Source organism: Falco cherrug, chromosome 20 (genome assembly GCF_023634085.1).
Source record: "Falco cherrug isolate bFalChe1 chromosome 20, bFalChe1.pri, whole genome shotgun sequence".
In the NCBI taxonomy this organism is placed as follows: Eukaryota; Metazoa; Chordata; class Aves; order Falconiformes; family Falconidae; genus Falco; species Falco cherrug.
This window is the reverse complement of record NC_073716.1, coordinates 6,224,913-6,241,980: the sequence shown is the minus strand read 5'-3', so window position 1 is coordinate 6,241,980 and position 17,068 is coordinate 6,224,913. Positions and strand designations below refer to the sequence as shown.

Below are 17,068 nucleotides of genomic sequence, written 5' to 3'. Positions count from 1 at the left end.
CAGGTGTGTGCAGCTCCGCGTGTGTGCACACAAGTTCAGGGAAAGCAGTGTGCGTGTGCGTACGTGCACACGTGTATACATGTGTATGTACAAGGGTAGGCATGCGTGTGTGCATTGCATGTGGTGCGTGTGTGTGCAGACAGGCATGGAGGGACAGGCGTGCATGTGTGTGTGTGGACATGGGCAGCCTGTGTGCGCACATGTGTGTGCGCATGCATACGAGTGGATGTGCACACCCATGTGCGTGGCTGCCTCCTCACGGATGCGTGCACAGGACGGTGGGGTCCCTGCATGTGCGGGGATCCATACCAGCAGCATACACAGGGGTGAGTGCCCATGTAAGCATGTGTGTGCGTGTTCACAGGCATGTCAGGGTGTGTGCATATACGTGCAGGTGTGTGTGTCAGGGGGGTGGCCGTGCACACGTACACCTGAGCCTGTGCACTGTCTTTCTTCCCTGAGCACCCTGAGAGGCTGCTGGGGCCAGGGGTGTCGTGGGGATGATCCCCAGGGTGCGGAATCCCCTGGACCCGTGCTGCGGGCACCCTATGGCACCCGGCCTTGCTCCCTGCACCCACGGTGCCCCATGGCATCGCACCCAGCCTCTTGGTGTTTGCTCAGCCTCGCACCCAGCACCCACCCTATGGCTGCCCCGTGGGGTGCCCCTGCAGTGCCCGTCGGGGGGGCAGGCGGTGGGCAGGGGGCCGTGCCGCAGTGCCTGGGCTGGGAGCCAGGGCACATCCACCCCTGCAGGGTGCCACAAAGGCTGGCTTTCATGCCGGCCCTCTGGCTCGCTGGCCAGTGGCCAGTGCCAGGGCGACTGGTGGGGCGGGGGCCCCCGGGGTCTATAAAACCTCCTGGGCAGGCACATTGCACTCACCCCTTCAGCATGGAGAGCCAGCGGCTGTCCTATGGCCGCCGCTTCAGCCCCACCACCCCGATGTACCGGGTGCTCCCCACCAGCCCCCCAGCCCGGCTGCGTGCTCCCCACAGCACCCAGCCAGGTGCCCGCACGGGTGCCCGCCTGGGGTCAGGCAAGATGGACTTCTCGCTGGCTGCGGCACTCAACTCAGAGTTCAGAGAGACACGCACCAACGAGAAAGTGGAGATGATGGAGCTCAATGACCGCTTTGCCAGCTATATCGAGAAGGTCCGGCTCCTGGAGCAGCAGAACAAGGTGCTAGTTGTGGAGCTGAACCAGGTGCGGGACCAAGAACCCCCGCGTCTGGCCAACATCTACCAGGAGGAGCTGCGTGACCTGCGGCGCCACGTGGAGCAGTTGGCCACGGCCAAAGCCCGTCTGGAAATTGAGAGAGACAACCTTGCCGAGGACCTCAGCAGCCTCCAGCAGAAGTAAGGCACTGCCCTGCTTGGGGTAGTCCTGGGGACCAAGGTGGCCACCGTGATGATGGGGACCAGGGCGGTGATGGGAACATGGGTGGCAACAGGGACCAGGGTGACCCCCAAGAACAGTGTGAGAGGGTGGTGGGGTGTGTGGGATGGGAACATGCACCAGTGCGGCATGGATGCTGGTGGCGCGGGGCTGTGTTGACCCAGGGGGCTCTGTCGGTGGGACTGAGAGTAACGAGTGACAGTGCTGAATGGGCGCCAAAGCCAAGTGAGTAACGGTGTCTCTCCGTGCTGGCGCAGGCTGCAGGACGAGGTGACCCTGCGGCTGGAGGCCGAGAGCAACCTGGCTGCCTACAGGCAGGTGAGGGCAGGGGCCAGATCCTGCGTCTGTCATCCTGCACCCCAAAGGCTCAGCCCCTTGCTCAGCCTCCCTCAGGGATGGGCAGGGATGGGCATGGACAGACAGGATAGGGATGGGGCAGGGGTGGAGCACGGATCGGTGGGGCAGGGATGGGCATGGATAGATCAGACAGGGATGGGGCAAGGATGGGGCAAAGATGGGCGAGGACAAGACAGGGATGGGCAGGAGCAGGCAGGGAGGGGCTGGGATGTGTTATGGTGAGCAGAATGGGGCAGAGCTGGGCAGAACAAGGCAGAACTGGGCAGGAATGGGCAGGGCCAGGCAGCTCAGGAGGGAGCAGAGCCAGGTGGCCAGCGCTGGGGACTGTCCCTTCTCTCCGGCTGTGGTGACAGGATGTGGATGCTGCTGCCTTGGCTCGCCTGGACCTGGAGCGGCGGGTGGGGACCCTGCAGGATGAGATCACCTTCCTCCGCAAGGTCCACGAGGAGGTAAGCCCACTCGCGTGGGGCCGGGGGGCTCCCAGGGCGCGGGGGGGGGGGGGCTGGGCTGATCCCTGGTGTTTCCCCAGGAGCTGCGGGAGCTGCAGGAGCAGCTGGCCCGGCAACGGGTGCACGTGGAGGTGGATGCAAGCAAGCCGGACCTGACAGCCGCCCTGCGTGACATCCGCAGCCAGTACGAGGCCATGGCCACCAGCAACATCCAGGAAACCGAGGAGTGGTACAAGTCCAAGGTGCAGTGGGAGCCGATCACCCAGTGGATGGGTGGCCTGGCTGTCCCCTCCCAGGATATCACCTGCTCGGGGCTGGGGTCGACCACCCCAGCGTTGGGTGGCTCTACTTGTCGGTGGTGCATGGGGTTTGGGATCCCCACTGTCCCTGCTTGTGTCCCGTGTCCTGGTTTGGTCCCTGTGGGGAGCAGGGATGCGTCCCCTGTGGTGAGTTACGTAGGCACAGCTCCTAGGGAGTTGTGTTCACGGTGACACAGCCCATGTGCACCATCCCACAGGAGCAGGGACATATCCCCTGTGGTATCCCAAGGCACCATCCCTCCCACCCACAAAGCAGGGACATGTCCCCAGCAACACCTGCCATCAGGGATGTGTCCCATGTCTGCTGTCCCATCACCTCAAGGGAGCAGGGACATGCCTCCATGACACATGCCATCGGCCACATGCCTCATGTGCACTGTCCCTTCCACCCACAAGGGCAGGGACACATCCCCAGCACCATGCACCACTGGGGACATGTCCCGTGTGTGCTGTGCCTCCCTCCCATGAAAGCATGGATGTTTACACCATGTGCTACCAGGGTCATGTTCCTCCTGTGGAGCAGAGCAGGGTTGTGTCCCCATGCCAGGTGCCATGGGGACACATCCCTGCTGGGTGGTCCCATCCCATGGCGCGTGTCCTCCCCCCCCAGTTTGCAGACCTGACGGACGCGGCTGCCCGGCACGCGGAAGCCCTGCGCGCAGCCAAGCAGGAGGCCAACGAGTATCGGCGCCAGCTCCAGGCCCTCACCTGTGACCTGGAGGCTCTGCGGGGCTCGGTGGGTGATGGCCGTGGGGTGCAAGGGGAGACACATGGCCTCAGGTAGCTGCCACCACCACAGGGCTCCCTGGCACGGTGGCAGGGACCACTACCCATTGCTGGGCCAACGGCTCATCCCCAGGGATGGGAGATGGATGGGCGCTGTGGAGAGCCTGTAGCTCCTGGGAGAAGGTGGTTGTGGAGGGTGTCATGTCCCCTCGTGACCCCCCCAGAATGAGTCCCAGGAGAGGCAGCTGCGGGAGCTGGAGGAGCGCTACGCGCTGGAAACGGCAGGCTACCAGGACACAGTGGTGCGGCTGGAGGAGGACATCCGCAGCCTCAAGGAGGAGATGGCCCGGCACCTACAGGAGTACCAGGATCTGCTCAATGTCAAGCTGGCCCTCGACATTGAGATCGCCACGTACCGCAAGCTGCTGGAGGGCGAGGAGAGCAGGTGATGGCAGAGCGGGGGCTCCATCCTGCCCCTCTCCCCATCCCCAGCCATGCCCAGACCCACGCCCAAGTCCTCGTCGTCCCTCTGGGGCATCCGGCTCAGCTGGAGACCATCCTCCAGCCCTCCTGCCCCAGCCCTGGGCAAAGTGGAGCTGGTGGGCACTGGGCAGCAGGACCCCGTGCTCTTCCCAATGTCCCCTGTTGCTCCTGCAGGATCACCATCCCTGTGCAGAGCTTCTCCAACCTGCAGATCCGAGGTGAGTCTGTGGCTACGTGTGGGGCACGGGGGCAGGATGGTGGCACAAGCAGGGGTGGCTTCTGGGGGCTTCATGGGAGGAGCTTCTGTCTCAGCTGTCCCTGTTCCACGCAGAGGGACTGGGAGGTTTTCCTCTGAATCACAAGGAACCAGGACTCCTGGGTTTTCCCAGGCTGGGGGAAGCAGTGTGTCATGGCTACATCCCCAAGGCTGAGCATGTCCCCAGGGCCAATGACATCCCCCAAACAGACCACATCACCATGTCCCCAGTGCCAACCACATTCCCAAGGCCAATGACATCCCCAAGGCCAGCTGTATTGCCCAGTGCCAACTGTGTCTCTAAGGAGGACGCCATCCCCAAGCCCAATGGCATCCCAAAGCCACCCACGTCCCCATGGCCAACCACATCTCCAATGCCAAACGTCCCCAGTGCCAGCTGTGTCCCCAGGGCTAATCACATCCCAAAGCCAGCCACGTCCTCAGTGCCAGCCACATCCCCAGTGCCAGCTGCATGCCCAAGGCCAAATGTGTCCTTGGGGCCAACAGTGTCCCTGAGACTGGTCATGTCCCGAGGGCCACTGTCTCCCATGGTTCAGGGTTTTCCAGCTCAGCCTGTTTCCTTTGGGTGCCTCCACTTGAGTGTGGCTGGAAGGGCTATACCCTGGGCACCGGCTCACCACCATGTCCTGCCCATGTCCCCTAGAGACCAGCCTGGACACTAAATCCCTGTCAGAAGCCCATCTGAAGAGGAGCATTGTGGTCAAAACCGTGGAGACCAGAGATGGAGAGGTGGGAAGTCCTCATCCATGTAACCTATGCCACCTCCCCTCCACCCCTACCTCCCCATGCGGTGTCCCCAAGGAGGTCACTCATTATGCACATGGGGCCCTCCTCGGCCCCAAGAGCAGCCATTGGGCAGGGCACCAATGATCCCAGTGCCCTGAGAGCACGGCATGAACCAGCTCTGGACCATGGTGGAGCTGAGCCTGGCAGCTCATAGAGGAAACCATGCCTGTCCCTGTCCCCAAGCTCATCCAGAGCCCAGGCAGGCTCAGTCGGGGAGGAGAGCCTGACCCCCAGGGTGACAGTTCCTCTCACTCTGCCTCCAGGTGATCAAGGAGTCCAAGCAGGAGCACAAGGAGGCGGCGTAGGGTGGGTGAGCTGCAGCAGCCACATGCTTGTAGCCATAGCTCCGTAGGTCCTGTCTGATGCTGCAAGGGAGCCCTGCGTCTGGGCACAGGTCACAGGAGGAGCTGGTGGTCCTTTGGCAGCAAGTATCTCCCTCGCCTCCACGCCTGGCCTCTCCCATGTCACCTCGCGCCCCAGGGACCCCGCTAGCACCCTGTTCAGGACTGGCTGCCAGCAGAGCACCCGTCCGACTGGACACTGCGGGGAGGGGGTACCAGGCAGGGCTGAGCTCCCCTGCCTGGGTGGGACCACAGTCCCACAGCATGGAGGGGCCAGCGGTTCCAGGGTCATGTCCATGCTCACCCTTGGTCTCCGGCTCACCAATGCCCAGGAAGAGAGTTTGTCCTGTTTCGATCTCCATGCACCAGCTGGAAAAGTCAGTGGTGCCAAGAGCATCTCTCCCTGCATCCCATTTTGCTACCCTCTCTCTGGTCTGGGAGGCCACCCCAAATCTCCCCAGTGCACCCAGGCCTGGAGCACCCTTCAGTGGGGGGGCTGCAGGGTGCAAGGTACCGGCTGGTGAGGGACATTTCCCTGCCACCAGCATTGGGTGAGCTTAGCCACGAGGCACAAGGAGGATGGAGAGGCAGGGTGCTGTCAGGAAGGTGTTGAAGGGTGATGCAATGGGGATAACGAAGGGTTCCTGGGGACACTGGGGTGTCCGGGCTGGTTTGTGGGGCTGGAGCAGTGGTGGGCACAGCAGGCTGGGTGGCTTCAAGGGCTTCTCTTGGCACAGAGTTAAGGGCCATCCTGACCCCCACTTGGTGTCCGCCACCAAGGTGTCCCTGTCGCTGTGGTGGAGAATAACAGTCCCAAGGGGCTTGTGGCGAGGGGTGACCCATGGCCCTGCGCCCGGCCCCTCACCTGGAGGGGTCCTATGCAGGTGAAAATGGAGAGGAGGGGAGTGCAGAGGAGGAGGAGGAGGGTGTTGGGGCACCCATGGGTGCTCTCACAGTAGGAAGTGCCTCCCGCAATCCAGGAGTGATGGGGGAGGACAAACAGAACCATCTTTGCCCTGCCTGTCCCGCCTGGGCTCACCCTGGGAGCCAGGAGGACGGGGGACTGGGGCTGCCCTGGCCACATTCCCTGCCATGTGTTCAGCCCACACCCATCCCCCACATGGGCATTCAAGATGGGGTTGGAAGAAATCCCTTGTCCCTGGGCTCCACATGGCCCTGTCCCCCAGCCTGTCCTCCCGTGCTCCCCCTGAACCAGCACATGCCACCCAGGGCCGTTGCCCAGCCTGGTGCTTGCCCACAGCCCCTGTCCCCACCTTCAATTTAGCTATTGACCATGAGCGAAACCCTTCCTGATGCCACCTAACGCAGCAGCAATGACCCAGCAGCACTTCTCGTACCCTGTAAGCCCTTTGGGATGAGCACACGAGATGCCACCCAGATGCCACCCCTCTTGTCCCCTCTGTCCCCCTCATCCCCTGGCTCAGGTGCTGAGCATGCTTTGCAGCTACCGACTCCAGAGCCATTCCCAGAGGCAGGAGATGTTATGGGAGATGCGGGTGCTGCCTGCATTTGGCATGTGGGGTGGGGTGGTGGTGGCCCCGGGGGCTCGGTCCCCTGTGAGCAGCCTCTGGCTGGAGCTCTGCAGCCCACACTGCCACCGAATTAATGCACTAACACCCGCAGCAGCTTCGGATGAGAAATAAAGCTAATGCGAATGCTGTGTTTCCATGGCTGTGCCTGCAATCCGCCGCTCCACAGCCCATGCCCTGGGTTTTTTGGGATTAGACGGGGTGGTGAGACCCTTTGGGAGCCCAAACTGAGCTCAAAGCCAGGGGACGCAAGCTCGGTGCTGTACCCCAAGGCATGGCCAGCGCTTCATGGGTCAGCACCCGTATGGGACTGCAGCGCAAGGAGGTGGGGGCAGGAATAACCGCCCCAGGATGCAGGGTGGGAGGGAGGAGAAGCAGGGATCTTCTCGGGGTTCTTAACCCCTGACTTGGCTCCTTCCCCACACAAACCCAAGCTGCAGCTCCTGGGAAGTTCCTGGGATCAGCTGCAGCTGTCAGGATGGATGGTGGATTTGAAAGCATGCTGAAATCCCCAAGCCACCTCCTTGAAAAAAGGAGATTAGCCCTTGGGGACGTCCTGCACCATGCTGAGGAGCGAGCAAGTGGCCACCTAAACCCTGCAGAGATGCCATCCTCTTTGGAGGACATGCATAATAATTATATAGGCCTAAATACTGGATCACAAGTCTGTGCTGGGTTGGTAAGTTAAAAAAAGCCACCAAAAAAGGGAGAAATTTCTGAAGAAAATCACCAGATTGATTTGAAAAATATTTTTTCCCCTCAATAGTGAAAAAAAGGTTTAAACCAAAATTTTAAAAAATGGGTTTGCTCCAGCTAAGTAGCTCAAAGGAACACTGAATGTTTTGAAACGTTGGCACTCAAAGTTCTCAGTGATGAGAAAAAGTATAAAAAGAACCAGATAAGAAAAGCAAGATTTAATTGGATTAAAATAGTTTGGTGGGTCTTTTTAGCAGCCTCAGAAAAACAGCTCTAATAAATCACTGATGTGGTTTGAGAACTCAGTAGGGCTTGGCCAGAAGACCTTGGAACAACTCCAAGTGTTCTTTTGAAACAGACTATATTGAGCTTCAAACCCCACAGCAAGCCAGCAGCAGAGCCGGGGACCAGCTGCGGCGGCGTGGAACCCTCGCCTGTGCCTACCAAGCTGCGCCAGCCGGCAGCACAGGGAGCCTTCACACCAGTTCTCACCGTCACGCTCTTGACCCAAAAGGGAGGATGAACGGGTGCTGGCAGCATTTTGATTTCTAATGGCCAGAATATTAGAAATTTCTACCGGGAGGATGGTCCCAGGTCTAAGAGTGATGTGTGGGGGCTGTGGTGGAGATGCTGTGCTCTGGCAGGGCACCTGAACACCCACCAGCAGCAGCGGCACAGGTGGGCGATGATGAAGATGATGCTGATGAAGGTGTAGCTCATGCCGATGGCCTTGATGGCATAGATGGTCTCGGGATCACTGAGTGTCCGCCGGTGCCGGCGCTGGCGGATCACGCTGAGCCGAAAGCCAGCCACCATCTCGCCCTCCCGCCAGCAGAAGTAGGTGCCTCTATCGCTGTTTCGGACTCGCTGGATGTGCAGGTGGTTTCCGTGGTCGATGAAGACCCTCATGCTCTTGTTGACACTGATGAGATAGCGGGAGCGGTAGAGCCTGACAGAATCCTTGTCCCACGCCACAGCATGCTCAGGCCGGGCTCCAGGGCACATGATGATCAGGTCACTTCCAATGGGCTGCTGATGAAACTGCGTGGGGATGCGGGGCAGCCAGGGCTTCTCGCCCAGTTTGGAAATGACATTGGAGATGACCTGCACACCTTCCTCGGGGACTTCCTTCTTCAGGCAAGGGGTCAGGCAGCTCCGGATGGCCACCTCAGGTTTCCGGAGGTGGTCAGGGTGCTGGAAATGTGCGGGGACAGCGCTTGAGCCACAGGATGTGACGTTGGGCACCGCGGTGCGGTATCGGGGGTGCAGCTGGGCGCTCCGCACGTAACAGAGTCCGATCCGCCGCTGCTCACCTCTCACCCCACAGCGGTCGCATCTGGTCCAGTCCCAGAAGGTGGTGAAGAGGCTGAAGATCTGACCTGTGTAGTCGTCCTGGACATGCTGGCCTCTGTCCACAAAAGCCACTGTGACGTGCTTGGTGGGCTGCACATCCACATCATAGCCATAAAAGTAGTCCCCTTTCTTAGTGCCGCACAGGTAGTGTCCCGAGTCCGACACCTGGGCTCGGAAGACGATGAGGCTGAACATCCGGATACTGAAACGCTTCAGCACGCTGCTGCCCAGGCGGATATGGCCCGAGTCGACCACCATGGTGCCAGCAAAGTCTGTCAGGACAGTGGTTTTGTGGCTGCCCATGTTCTTCTGGAAGTACCAGATGACGGAAGAGACCTCTTCAGGCTTGCAGTTGCAAGGCAGCTCAAAGGTCATGTCAGCCAGGTACGCGGCATTGTCGAACACCAGGAAAGCAGGACAAGCCATCCGCTTGAACACATCTCCTTTCTCTTCAATTGCAAAGGCGTGGAGAACATCTACCAGGCAGAGGAGAATGGTGGCTCCCAGCAGCCATGTCTCCATCGCACTGTGTGGTCTCTGCAGTCAGCAGGACTAATCCAGCCTCTGTGTCCTCAGCGGAGAGAGCCAGAACCCATGCTAGCAGCGCCCGTGCTGGGCAGGGACTATGCACACACCAGCTCACTCACCAGAGACGGGGTCTGCAAACAGTCCCCCAGCCTGTGGTGCACGTGGCTGACAGCAGGGATCAACCAGCTGCTGAAATATCCCATCCCAGCCGAACATCTGCCGGGAGCACTCTGCTGCACCCCAGGGCAGGCTGTGCCCTAGGATACAGACTCTAGAACCTCTCCTCTCTCCCGGCAGCTCTATTGTTGTCCGTGTCCTTGACGACGAGCGGGCAGGTCGTTTGTGCAGCACAGCCGTGGAGGGAAAAGGCACTGATGGGAAGCGTGGTGGGAATAATAGAACTGCCACCATCTTCTTGAAAGACTCACGTGCAGCAAATGTTAATTATTGCTCCGACCCCTCTAAGTGCAATGAACCCAGAGAAGACCCTCCTTTGATGGCAACTGACCTCTGTAGCCCGGAAGAAGAGGCTTCAAACATGGTATTTGGTTTTACATCCTCCCCACTGGCTTTACAAGGGTCTATGTGCTGAAGCCCCTCCACACAGGTAATGTTTGAGACTCTCCCTCTCTTGAATGATCAAGCAAGGCTTTTTGCTCATATCACCCCACCTGGGCTGATGGTGGAACCAACCCTGGAGGCCTTAAATGCATCTTTCCTAGGGTGAAGGTGATCTATGTGCTCCCTACTGACTCTGGCCAGACTTTCAGCTCAGCTATTGGCACTTGATGAGCAGACACTCAGGTCAGAGCGTGACCTGACTGCTTGGGAAACTGATCCCAGCTGGTCTAACTGCCCATCCTCGCATAAATGTTCACACAGCCTCTCCTGTACCTCATTTCTCCTGACTCTTCTCCCCAAACCTTGGGGATTTTGCCTTTCCCCATGTGATGGGGATGCAGCAAGTTGCTCCCATCCTTGTGAGTGCAAGCCCTGATCCTCAGGGCTGCTGAAAGCACTCTGCCTGTTCCCACCAGAGCTGTAACTGTTGTGCTGGGTCTGTCCCTGCATCAACGTCCCCAGTCCTGACCTTGGAGAACCCCAGGATCTTCTTGTTTTGTGTAAGACTTCAGCTCCCAGCTTTCTGCTAGCCCTCAGGTTTTCAGGTGTTAGGCAAAGACAAGAGGAATGGCACCCACAGCAGATTGCGTGGACACAGATGTTCCCAAGATCAGTGCCGCAAAGCCCAACATTCAAGTGCCAGACCTTAGAGATGAAGCTGAAGCCTGCAATTAGGTGGCTAGTGGTTTCTACAGAGAAGGTGGGAGAGGGATGGTTATAATCTGCCAGGGTCACTCTACCTTATGCTCCACTGGATGGCTTTTGGAACAAAATGGACCTGACAGTTGTTCCTGAGCTGATTTCAAGGCAGTCTGGGCAATGTAACATACAGCAGGCTGCTCAGCTCCGGGATCCTCCCAGACCAGAAGTGCAACGGAGCTTGGTGGGCAGGTGCTGAGCTGTGCCCTGTGAGGGCCTCTCTGGTCTGCAGCCAGAACAGGAGTGCAACTCAATTTAGACACAGTATTAGGCAGCTCTGGAGAGTCTCTTTGTTGGACTGATGCCTGTCAGATCCTTCTAAATTCCACTTTATGTGGAATTTTGGAAAAATACATAGTGTCCAAGATCACAGGACAACGAGGTGGCAGGATCTCTGAGGTTTAACCTGTGCCCTGCGGTTTGAGGAGGAATAGGAGTTTGCAGAGGATGCCAAGCTGCAGGGTACTGTTGATGTGCGGGGGGTCAGGAGGCTCCGCGGAGGGTGCTGGGCAGGCTGGACCCATGGGCTAAGGCCAAGTGTATGAGGTTCAACAGGGAGAAGTACCTGCACCTGGGTCACAACAACCTATGCAACACCACAGGCTTGCAGAAGAGCAGCTGGAAAGCTGCCCAGCAGGGAAGGCCCTGGGGGTGCTGGCTGATGGCCGGCTGAACATGAGCCAGCAGTGTGCCCAGGTGGCCAAGGCGGCCAACAGCGTCCCGGCTTATACCAGAAACTGTGGCCAGCAGGAGCAGGGCAGTGATCGTCCCCCTGTGCTCAGCACTGGTGTAGCTACACCTCGAATCCTGGGTTCAGTTTTAGGCCCCTCACCTCAAGAGGGATGTAGAGGGGATGGAATGTGTCCAGGGACAGGCACGGAGCCGGGGAAGGGGCTGGGGCACCAGTCTGATGGGGGGCGGCTGGGGGAGCTGGGGGTGTTCAGCCCGGAGAGGAGGGGGCTCAGGGGGGACCTGATCGCTCCCTACAGCTGCCTGGCAGGGGGCTGCAGGCAGGGGGGGGCGGTCTCTGCTCCCAGGTAACAAGGGACAGGACAAGAGGGAGCAGCCTCAGGTTGTGCCAGGGGAGGTTTAGATTGGGTGTCGGGAAAAATTTCTTCACCAAAAGGGTGGCCAAGCACCGGAACCGGCTGCCCAGGGAGGTGGTGGGGACACCATCCCTGCGGGTCTTTAAAAACCACATAGACGTGGTGCTTGGGGACACGGTTTAGTGATGGACTTGGCTGTGCTGGGTTAACGGTCAGACCTGGTGATCTCACAGGTCTTTTCCAACCTAAATGATCCTATGATTCTATAATAAAATAGCTGGTTGGACCAATCCCAGATACACCACCTTGCACAGCATTTCCACCCCCATCAGCCCATTCTGCCTTCAGTGGCTGCATGGTTAAACACAAAGCGTCATTGATTAGATTCCTAAACCCTCTGAGTGACAATGGACAGAGATGAAAAAGGGAAGGGACTATGTGAGGTTTGGTTTTGTCCTTCAAAACTAGCAGCCAATTTTTTTCTTTCCCTCAGTTGCTCTCATCTAAGAGATTCTCACAACACAGTCCTCTCGGTAATTAACCTTTATTTGTGCAAAACTATAACTCTGGGTGGTCCCAGGTACAGAGAAATGTATCCAATTTATCTGTCCTGCACAGTGATGCCAAAGTCAAGCTCTGAGCCTCTTTTGCACTCTGTTTCTGCACGACCCGGGTACTTCTGCTCCTTCAGTTGGCCTGGTAATGTTTCATCAGATCCATCACCATCCTTTCCTGCTCAGCTTCCTTCTGCAAGCTGGTGTCCGTGAGGTGGGCTTCCCTCTCCGGTTCACAGCCAGCTGGGCTGCTGGGATGGCCAGCAGTCCAGTCATTCCTGGTCATGCTCCACAGCTTCCTAAACAAATCCCTGCTGCTTTCCTTCTCTGACTCGCTCAGAAGATCCACGTTTAACCCGAAGCGCTTGGTGCCCGAAAGGCTCTCTAAGATCTGAAGGATGGCATCTCTGTCTTCATGACAGACGTTCTCTGCCAGCACCATAAGGAATTCACCCAGGAGGCCAAAGCCCAAGTCAGCCTGAAAGATTCTGCCCAAGGCCTTTCCTCCGAGTTCAAGCAAAAACTGGTATTTTTCTTTCCCGCTTTTTAAGCATCTGCGCCAGTCTCTGTAAAATTCGGCAGAGGTTCCAGGCAGTTGATCCAGTTCCTGAAGGAAAAAAAAGATACCCAGTTCCTTTTGGTTTGTTCCCATTTGAAGACTTTTATCCCCTGCCCCCGCATGCTCCCCCCTGCCCCCCCCCATGGATGGCAGAGATGTTTTTAATACAGGCTTTGATAGCACAAAGGGCTGCATGAAGCTTGTGAGGTGGCAAAACATAAAGACAAAGAAATACCAGGTTCCTCAAGCCCCATAGAAACCAGAGAACTTCAGAGGAAAATAAGGGAAGAAGGGATGAGACGTGAAACCTGGCATGGATGAACACGGACCAGTAGTGGAATAACCCCAGCCCCAACCAGGACCAGACATGCTGCCCAGTCTGGTTCCACCATTACTGCCTGGGAGGGGATCCCCTGGAGATCCAGGGAGTTCACTGAAAACCTCTGCTCCATCTCAAGCACTGTGAGGCAAATCAAAGGAGTGAGGAGATAAAAGGTATGAGAGTAAACCCCAGAAAATATGCAGATGGCCCTAACACACCGTCTTGTGACATAATGCACTCGTATTGGTCTGTGGCAGAGAGCATGCTCTAAGAGAGCCAAGCTCAATGTGGCATCTCCAGATAAAAGGAAATCCTGGTTTATACAATATGTAATTGAACTGCTGAACTCATTGCTGCTGATTTAACTGATGCACAGACTGAAGGAGGATTAACATGTTTAGGCTTTTATACAGACAGCGAGAACAAGGCACAGCAACATCAGGCTGTGTCTAAACACAAAATGGAGAAGCCCTGGAGATCAGAGCCCAAGCACTAATGGGATTAGGAACAGAATTTGCTCTGGGGAGATCACTGCTCAGTCCAAGAAAACACAAAGCTGCCTAGAAGGTTGCAAAAAGATCTCATAATAAACAGGCAAATGAAATTTGGTGTCAAAAAAATCCATGGGAAACATCAATTGGAAACATCCCTGGCTACGCATCCAGTGACCAGGACTCTCCAGCCTGGACAGAGTCCACTGGAGGGGGCAGGACAGATGTCACTTACATCACAAATGACCTGGGTAGAAAATGTTTAGTTAGTCGCCCCCAACTGAAGGACTCAGAAGCATCCAGTGAACTCAGCAGGCAGCAGGTTTAAAACAAAACAGTGCTTTTCCACATCATGCATAATTAAACCACAGGGTGAAAAAGAACTGGCTACGTTCACATTAGTTCTGTGATCTGTGGCTATTAAATGTGATAATCCAGATGCACAACCCTGGCGCTCGGTCTCCAAACTGCAGCCAGCTGGAAGAGTGCAGTCAAGGGAGGGCACTCTTCCCCAAGAATCTGTTACTGCCCACCATCAGAGGCAGGATACTGGGAGCTCAGGTCCGACGCTGTGCAGCTGGTCCTGAGATTCCCACAGGGTTGAAGCAGGCAGTTCTCGAAGCAGCTGATGCAAGCTCTTACCAGATGCAAAGTAGAGGCCCGAGACTGAATCCTGTGATTATCTAAATAAACACCAATGTTCCTGGGGACTTTGAGGGCTTGCTCACATATAGAGATATTTCTGACCAACTCTCGCATTTTAAAATTATGTTCCAATTATTCTGGAGTAGTTTTTAGATGCCGATAAAGTCCCGGAAGGTGTCTCCCTCACCTGGGGGATTTCCACATTGCTCGCCTGTGGGGCCTTGGTGTGGGTGGCACAGGGATTCCACAACACGTTCCTCCTCTTACCCACCTTGTCCTTTTTCTCCAGGGGCTTCAGGTGTGATGCCAGCACGATGTCCCTGTGGGCAACAAGAAAGGGATGGGACACTTAGCAAGAACAAACACTTGGAGGCTTTGAGCTTCTTCTCTGAGGCAATTTCTATATTTAGGATGTATGTATCATCCAGAGGATGGACAGGCTGCATCAGCAGGCCCATGTGAACCTCATGAACTTCACCAAGGCCAAGTGCAAGGTCCTGCACCTGGGTTGGGGCCATCCTCAATATCAATGCAGACTCGAGGATGAAGGGATTGAGAGCCCTGGAGAGAAGGACTTGAGGATACTGGTGAATGAAAAATTGGACATAAGTCAGCAATGTGTGCTCACAGCCCAGAAGACCAACCGTATCCCTGGCTCCATAAAAGCCCCCACAGTCAGCAGGTCAAGGGAGGTGATTCTCCCCCTCTGCTCTGCTCTGGTGAGACCCCGCCAGAGCACTGCATCCAGACCCTGAATTCTTACAGCTCCTGGGGACTGCTTCATAGCTGCAGTGTGCTGGGCAGGCACATTTTTGTGGATTCATCTGAATTCAGCATCTTATTACACTGACATCTGCGACTAACTACAGCAGCCTGGACTCAGCGGCTGACATGGTTCCTCTCATCCTGTGGGATGAATCCCTGTAGTTAGTCCTCTCATGATGGGCAGGAGATCTTTGAAGGGGTCCAGCTCTCTGCTTCTATGCTAGCGTGGGCTACAGGAGAGAAGATGCTGCACCCACAGAGAGAAGCTGCTCTGTTACCTCCCTCAGATTATCTCTGCTGTTACCAATGCACTGATAAAACAGCTTAAAATCACCCAGGAATCCTTTCATAGGGACCAGCAAGAAGGCTGGGGGAGAAAAAGCCATTTTAAAGTGTTTTCCTGCCTTTCAAGCATCAGATGGCATGACTGAATGCAGGCAGAGATGAAGCCGTGCACGGAATTTGATCTAGTCCCATGTAAGTCTACCAAGGGGTGGTGAAAGTCCTGGATCCACCTACAGATCCATCTGTGGATGCCAAGGGAGAGGGACTTCCCCATGGACCTTTAGGTGGAACCAGGAGCTTGGTGGGTGTTGGGAGTGCCCTGTGCTGCCTCTGTGGGGAGTCCGTGTCCCAGGCCAAAAAACTGCTGACAAACCCTGCTGGACAAAGCAGCACGAACATGCTGGGCAGGGTGCATGGGGACACACATCACCCTCTTCTTCTGCACCACCACCACCACCATGGCATGGGGTGTGCAGAGAGGAAAGGGAGGGCAGGATGGGCTGGCATGGCTTGGAGGGTGGGTGCTGCGCCCGGGAATGGGGGAGAGCACTACCAGAAAGGGCACAGCTGGCCCACAGCTTGGCCACCATGAGGACCTGCCCTGGCGCTGGCTGTTCCAGGCAGGAACAGCTGAGATCTCAGCCCACACACATCAACCTGATAATTTTGTGGGGCAAATCTTAAAACAAGGCTGAGTTTCTCTCCCATTGGCGCTGTATAGCGTGGGACCATGGCCTTCTTGGGAATCCTGAAGCCAGTTTTGCTGCCCTGTCAAGCCACGCTGGCGGTCACTTGGAGCAGAAAGCGCAGGCAATTGGCTCAATCCTCTCTCAGAGCAAGGTTTGAGCTCAAAACCCGCTGGGTGACCTTGTCTCTTGAGAGGTCCCAAAACTGGAGCTCCACAACCCACACGTGAGGCTGGGTCAGCCCCGCAGCAGGAGTGCCCAGCACCGAGCAAAGCTCTGCTGCCGCTGCCGCCCTTTGGGGTAGAGGAGCACCCAGATACGCTCCCACGTCCCGGGGGTCCCCCGATGGACCTGAACTCCTCGTAGGATGGGACGCGCTGGCGCAGGGCCCGCAGCTTGGCCTCGTTCTCCCTCGCCTGCCTCTCGTCGGCTGCCACCGCTGCCTGCAGCTCCCGCTCCAACGCCCCAGGGCTGAGCGCTCCATCCGCCTCCATCGCCTCCATGCTGGCCCTGCCGGGCACAGGGACCCCCGCAGGGAGCCGCCAGGAATCCAGCAGCGATCCGGCAGGGACCTGAGGCCTGTGGGGAACAGTGACGCGTGGGACAGGGCCACTCCTGGGTGCACAGGGACCCCACGCGTATCATGACAGCCCTGCTAGGGCTGGTCTCGGAGACCCTACCCCTGTCACAGCAGTCCTGCCAGGATTGGTCCCGGGGCCCATACTCCTGGTATGACAACGCTACTCTTATCGTGATAGTCCTGACGGGGCAGGCCTTGGGGACTCTACCCCTATTGTGGCAGCCCTGCCAGGCCATGCACACAGATAGCAACTGGGAACCTCGTTCCTATCCCGACAGCCCCGCTGGCTGTCGACACACCTCCGGCCCTCAGTTCATCCCGACAGCCCCGCCAGGTCACGCACCCCGCCGGCCCTCGGGACCCCTCACTAACGCGCCAGCCCCGCCGCGCTACCCGAGCTCCCGCCGCCGCGCGCGGGCGCCCCTCCCGTCGCCATGGCGACAGGGCAGCGGAGCGAGGCCCCCGTGGGGCTGCCCCGGCCGCGCCTGACAGAACCGGCCCCGCCGCCCCGCGCCGCCCGGCCCGGCCCGCGGCCACCGGCACCCCGCCGAGCCCG

General features: G+C 57.7%; 3 protein-coding genes across 4 annotated transcripts; 1 reads left to right on the top strand and 2 right to left on the bottom strand.

Moving 5' to 3' along the window:
• The first annotated feature begins 885 nt into the window (after positions 1-885).
• Positions 886-6,809, top strand: GFAP (glial fibrillary acidic protein). The gene is made up of 9 exons (XM_055697520.1): positions 886-1,353; positions 1,651-1,711; positions 2,104-2,199; positions 2,280-2,441; positions 3,130-3,255; positions 3,470-3,690; positions 3,903-3,946; positions 4,649-4,734; positions 5,055-6,809. Exons 1-9 carry the CDS (start codon positions 890-892, stop codon positions 5,094-5,096), a joined length of 1,302 nt encoding a protein of 433 aa, XP_055553495.1. The 5' UTR covers positions 886-889; the 3' UTR covers positions 5,097-6,809.
• A 1,142-nt stretch (positions 6,810-7,951) lies between these two features.
• On the bottom strand, positions 7,952-9,253 carry FAM187A (family with sequence similarity 187 member A). The gene has a single exon (XM_005447000.2). The coding sequence runs from the start codon at positions 9,251-9,253 to the stop codon at positions 7,952-7,954; it is 1,302 nt and encodes a 433-aa protein (XP_005447057.2).
• Positions 9,254-12,153: 2,900 nt separating this feature from the next.
• Positions 12,154-16,962, bottom strand: CCDC103 (coiled-coil domain containing 103). Of its 2 annotated transcripts, XM_055697554.1 has the most exons (4): positions 16,812-16,962; positions 16,284-16,511; positions 14,384-14,516; positions 12,154-12,786 (listed from the first exon to the last, which is right to left on the bottom strand). In XM_055697554.1, exons 2-4 carry the CDS (start codon positions 16,433-16,435, stop codon positions 12,313-12,315), a joined length of 759 nt encoding a protein of 252 aa, XP_055553529.1. In that variant the 5' UTR covers positions 16,436-16,511; positions 16,812-16,962; the 3' UTR covers positions 12,154-12,312. The 2 variants fall into 2 exon arrangements, with proteins under 2 accessions (XP_055553529.1, XP_027672160.2); XM_027816359.2 differs by lacking the exon at positions 16,812-16,962 and having other exon boundaries at positions 14,468-14,516; positions 16,284-16,801.
• Between the last annotated feature and the right edge of the window lie 106 nt (positions 16,963-17,068).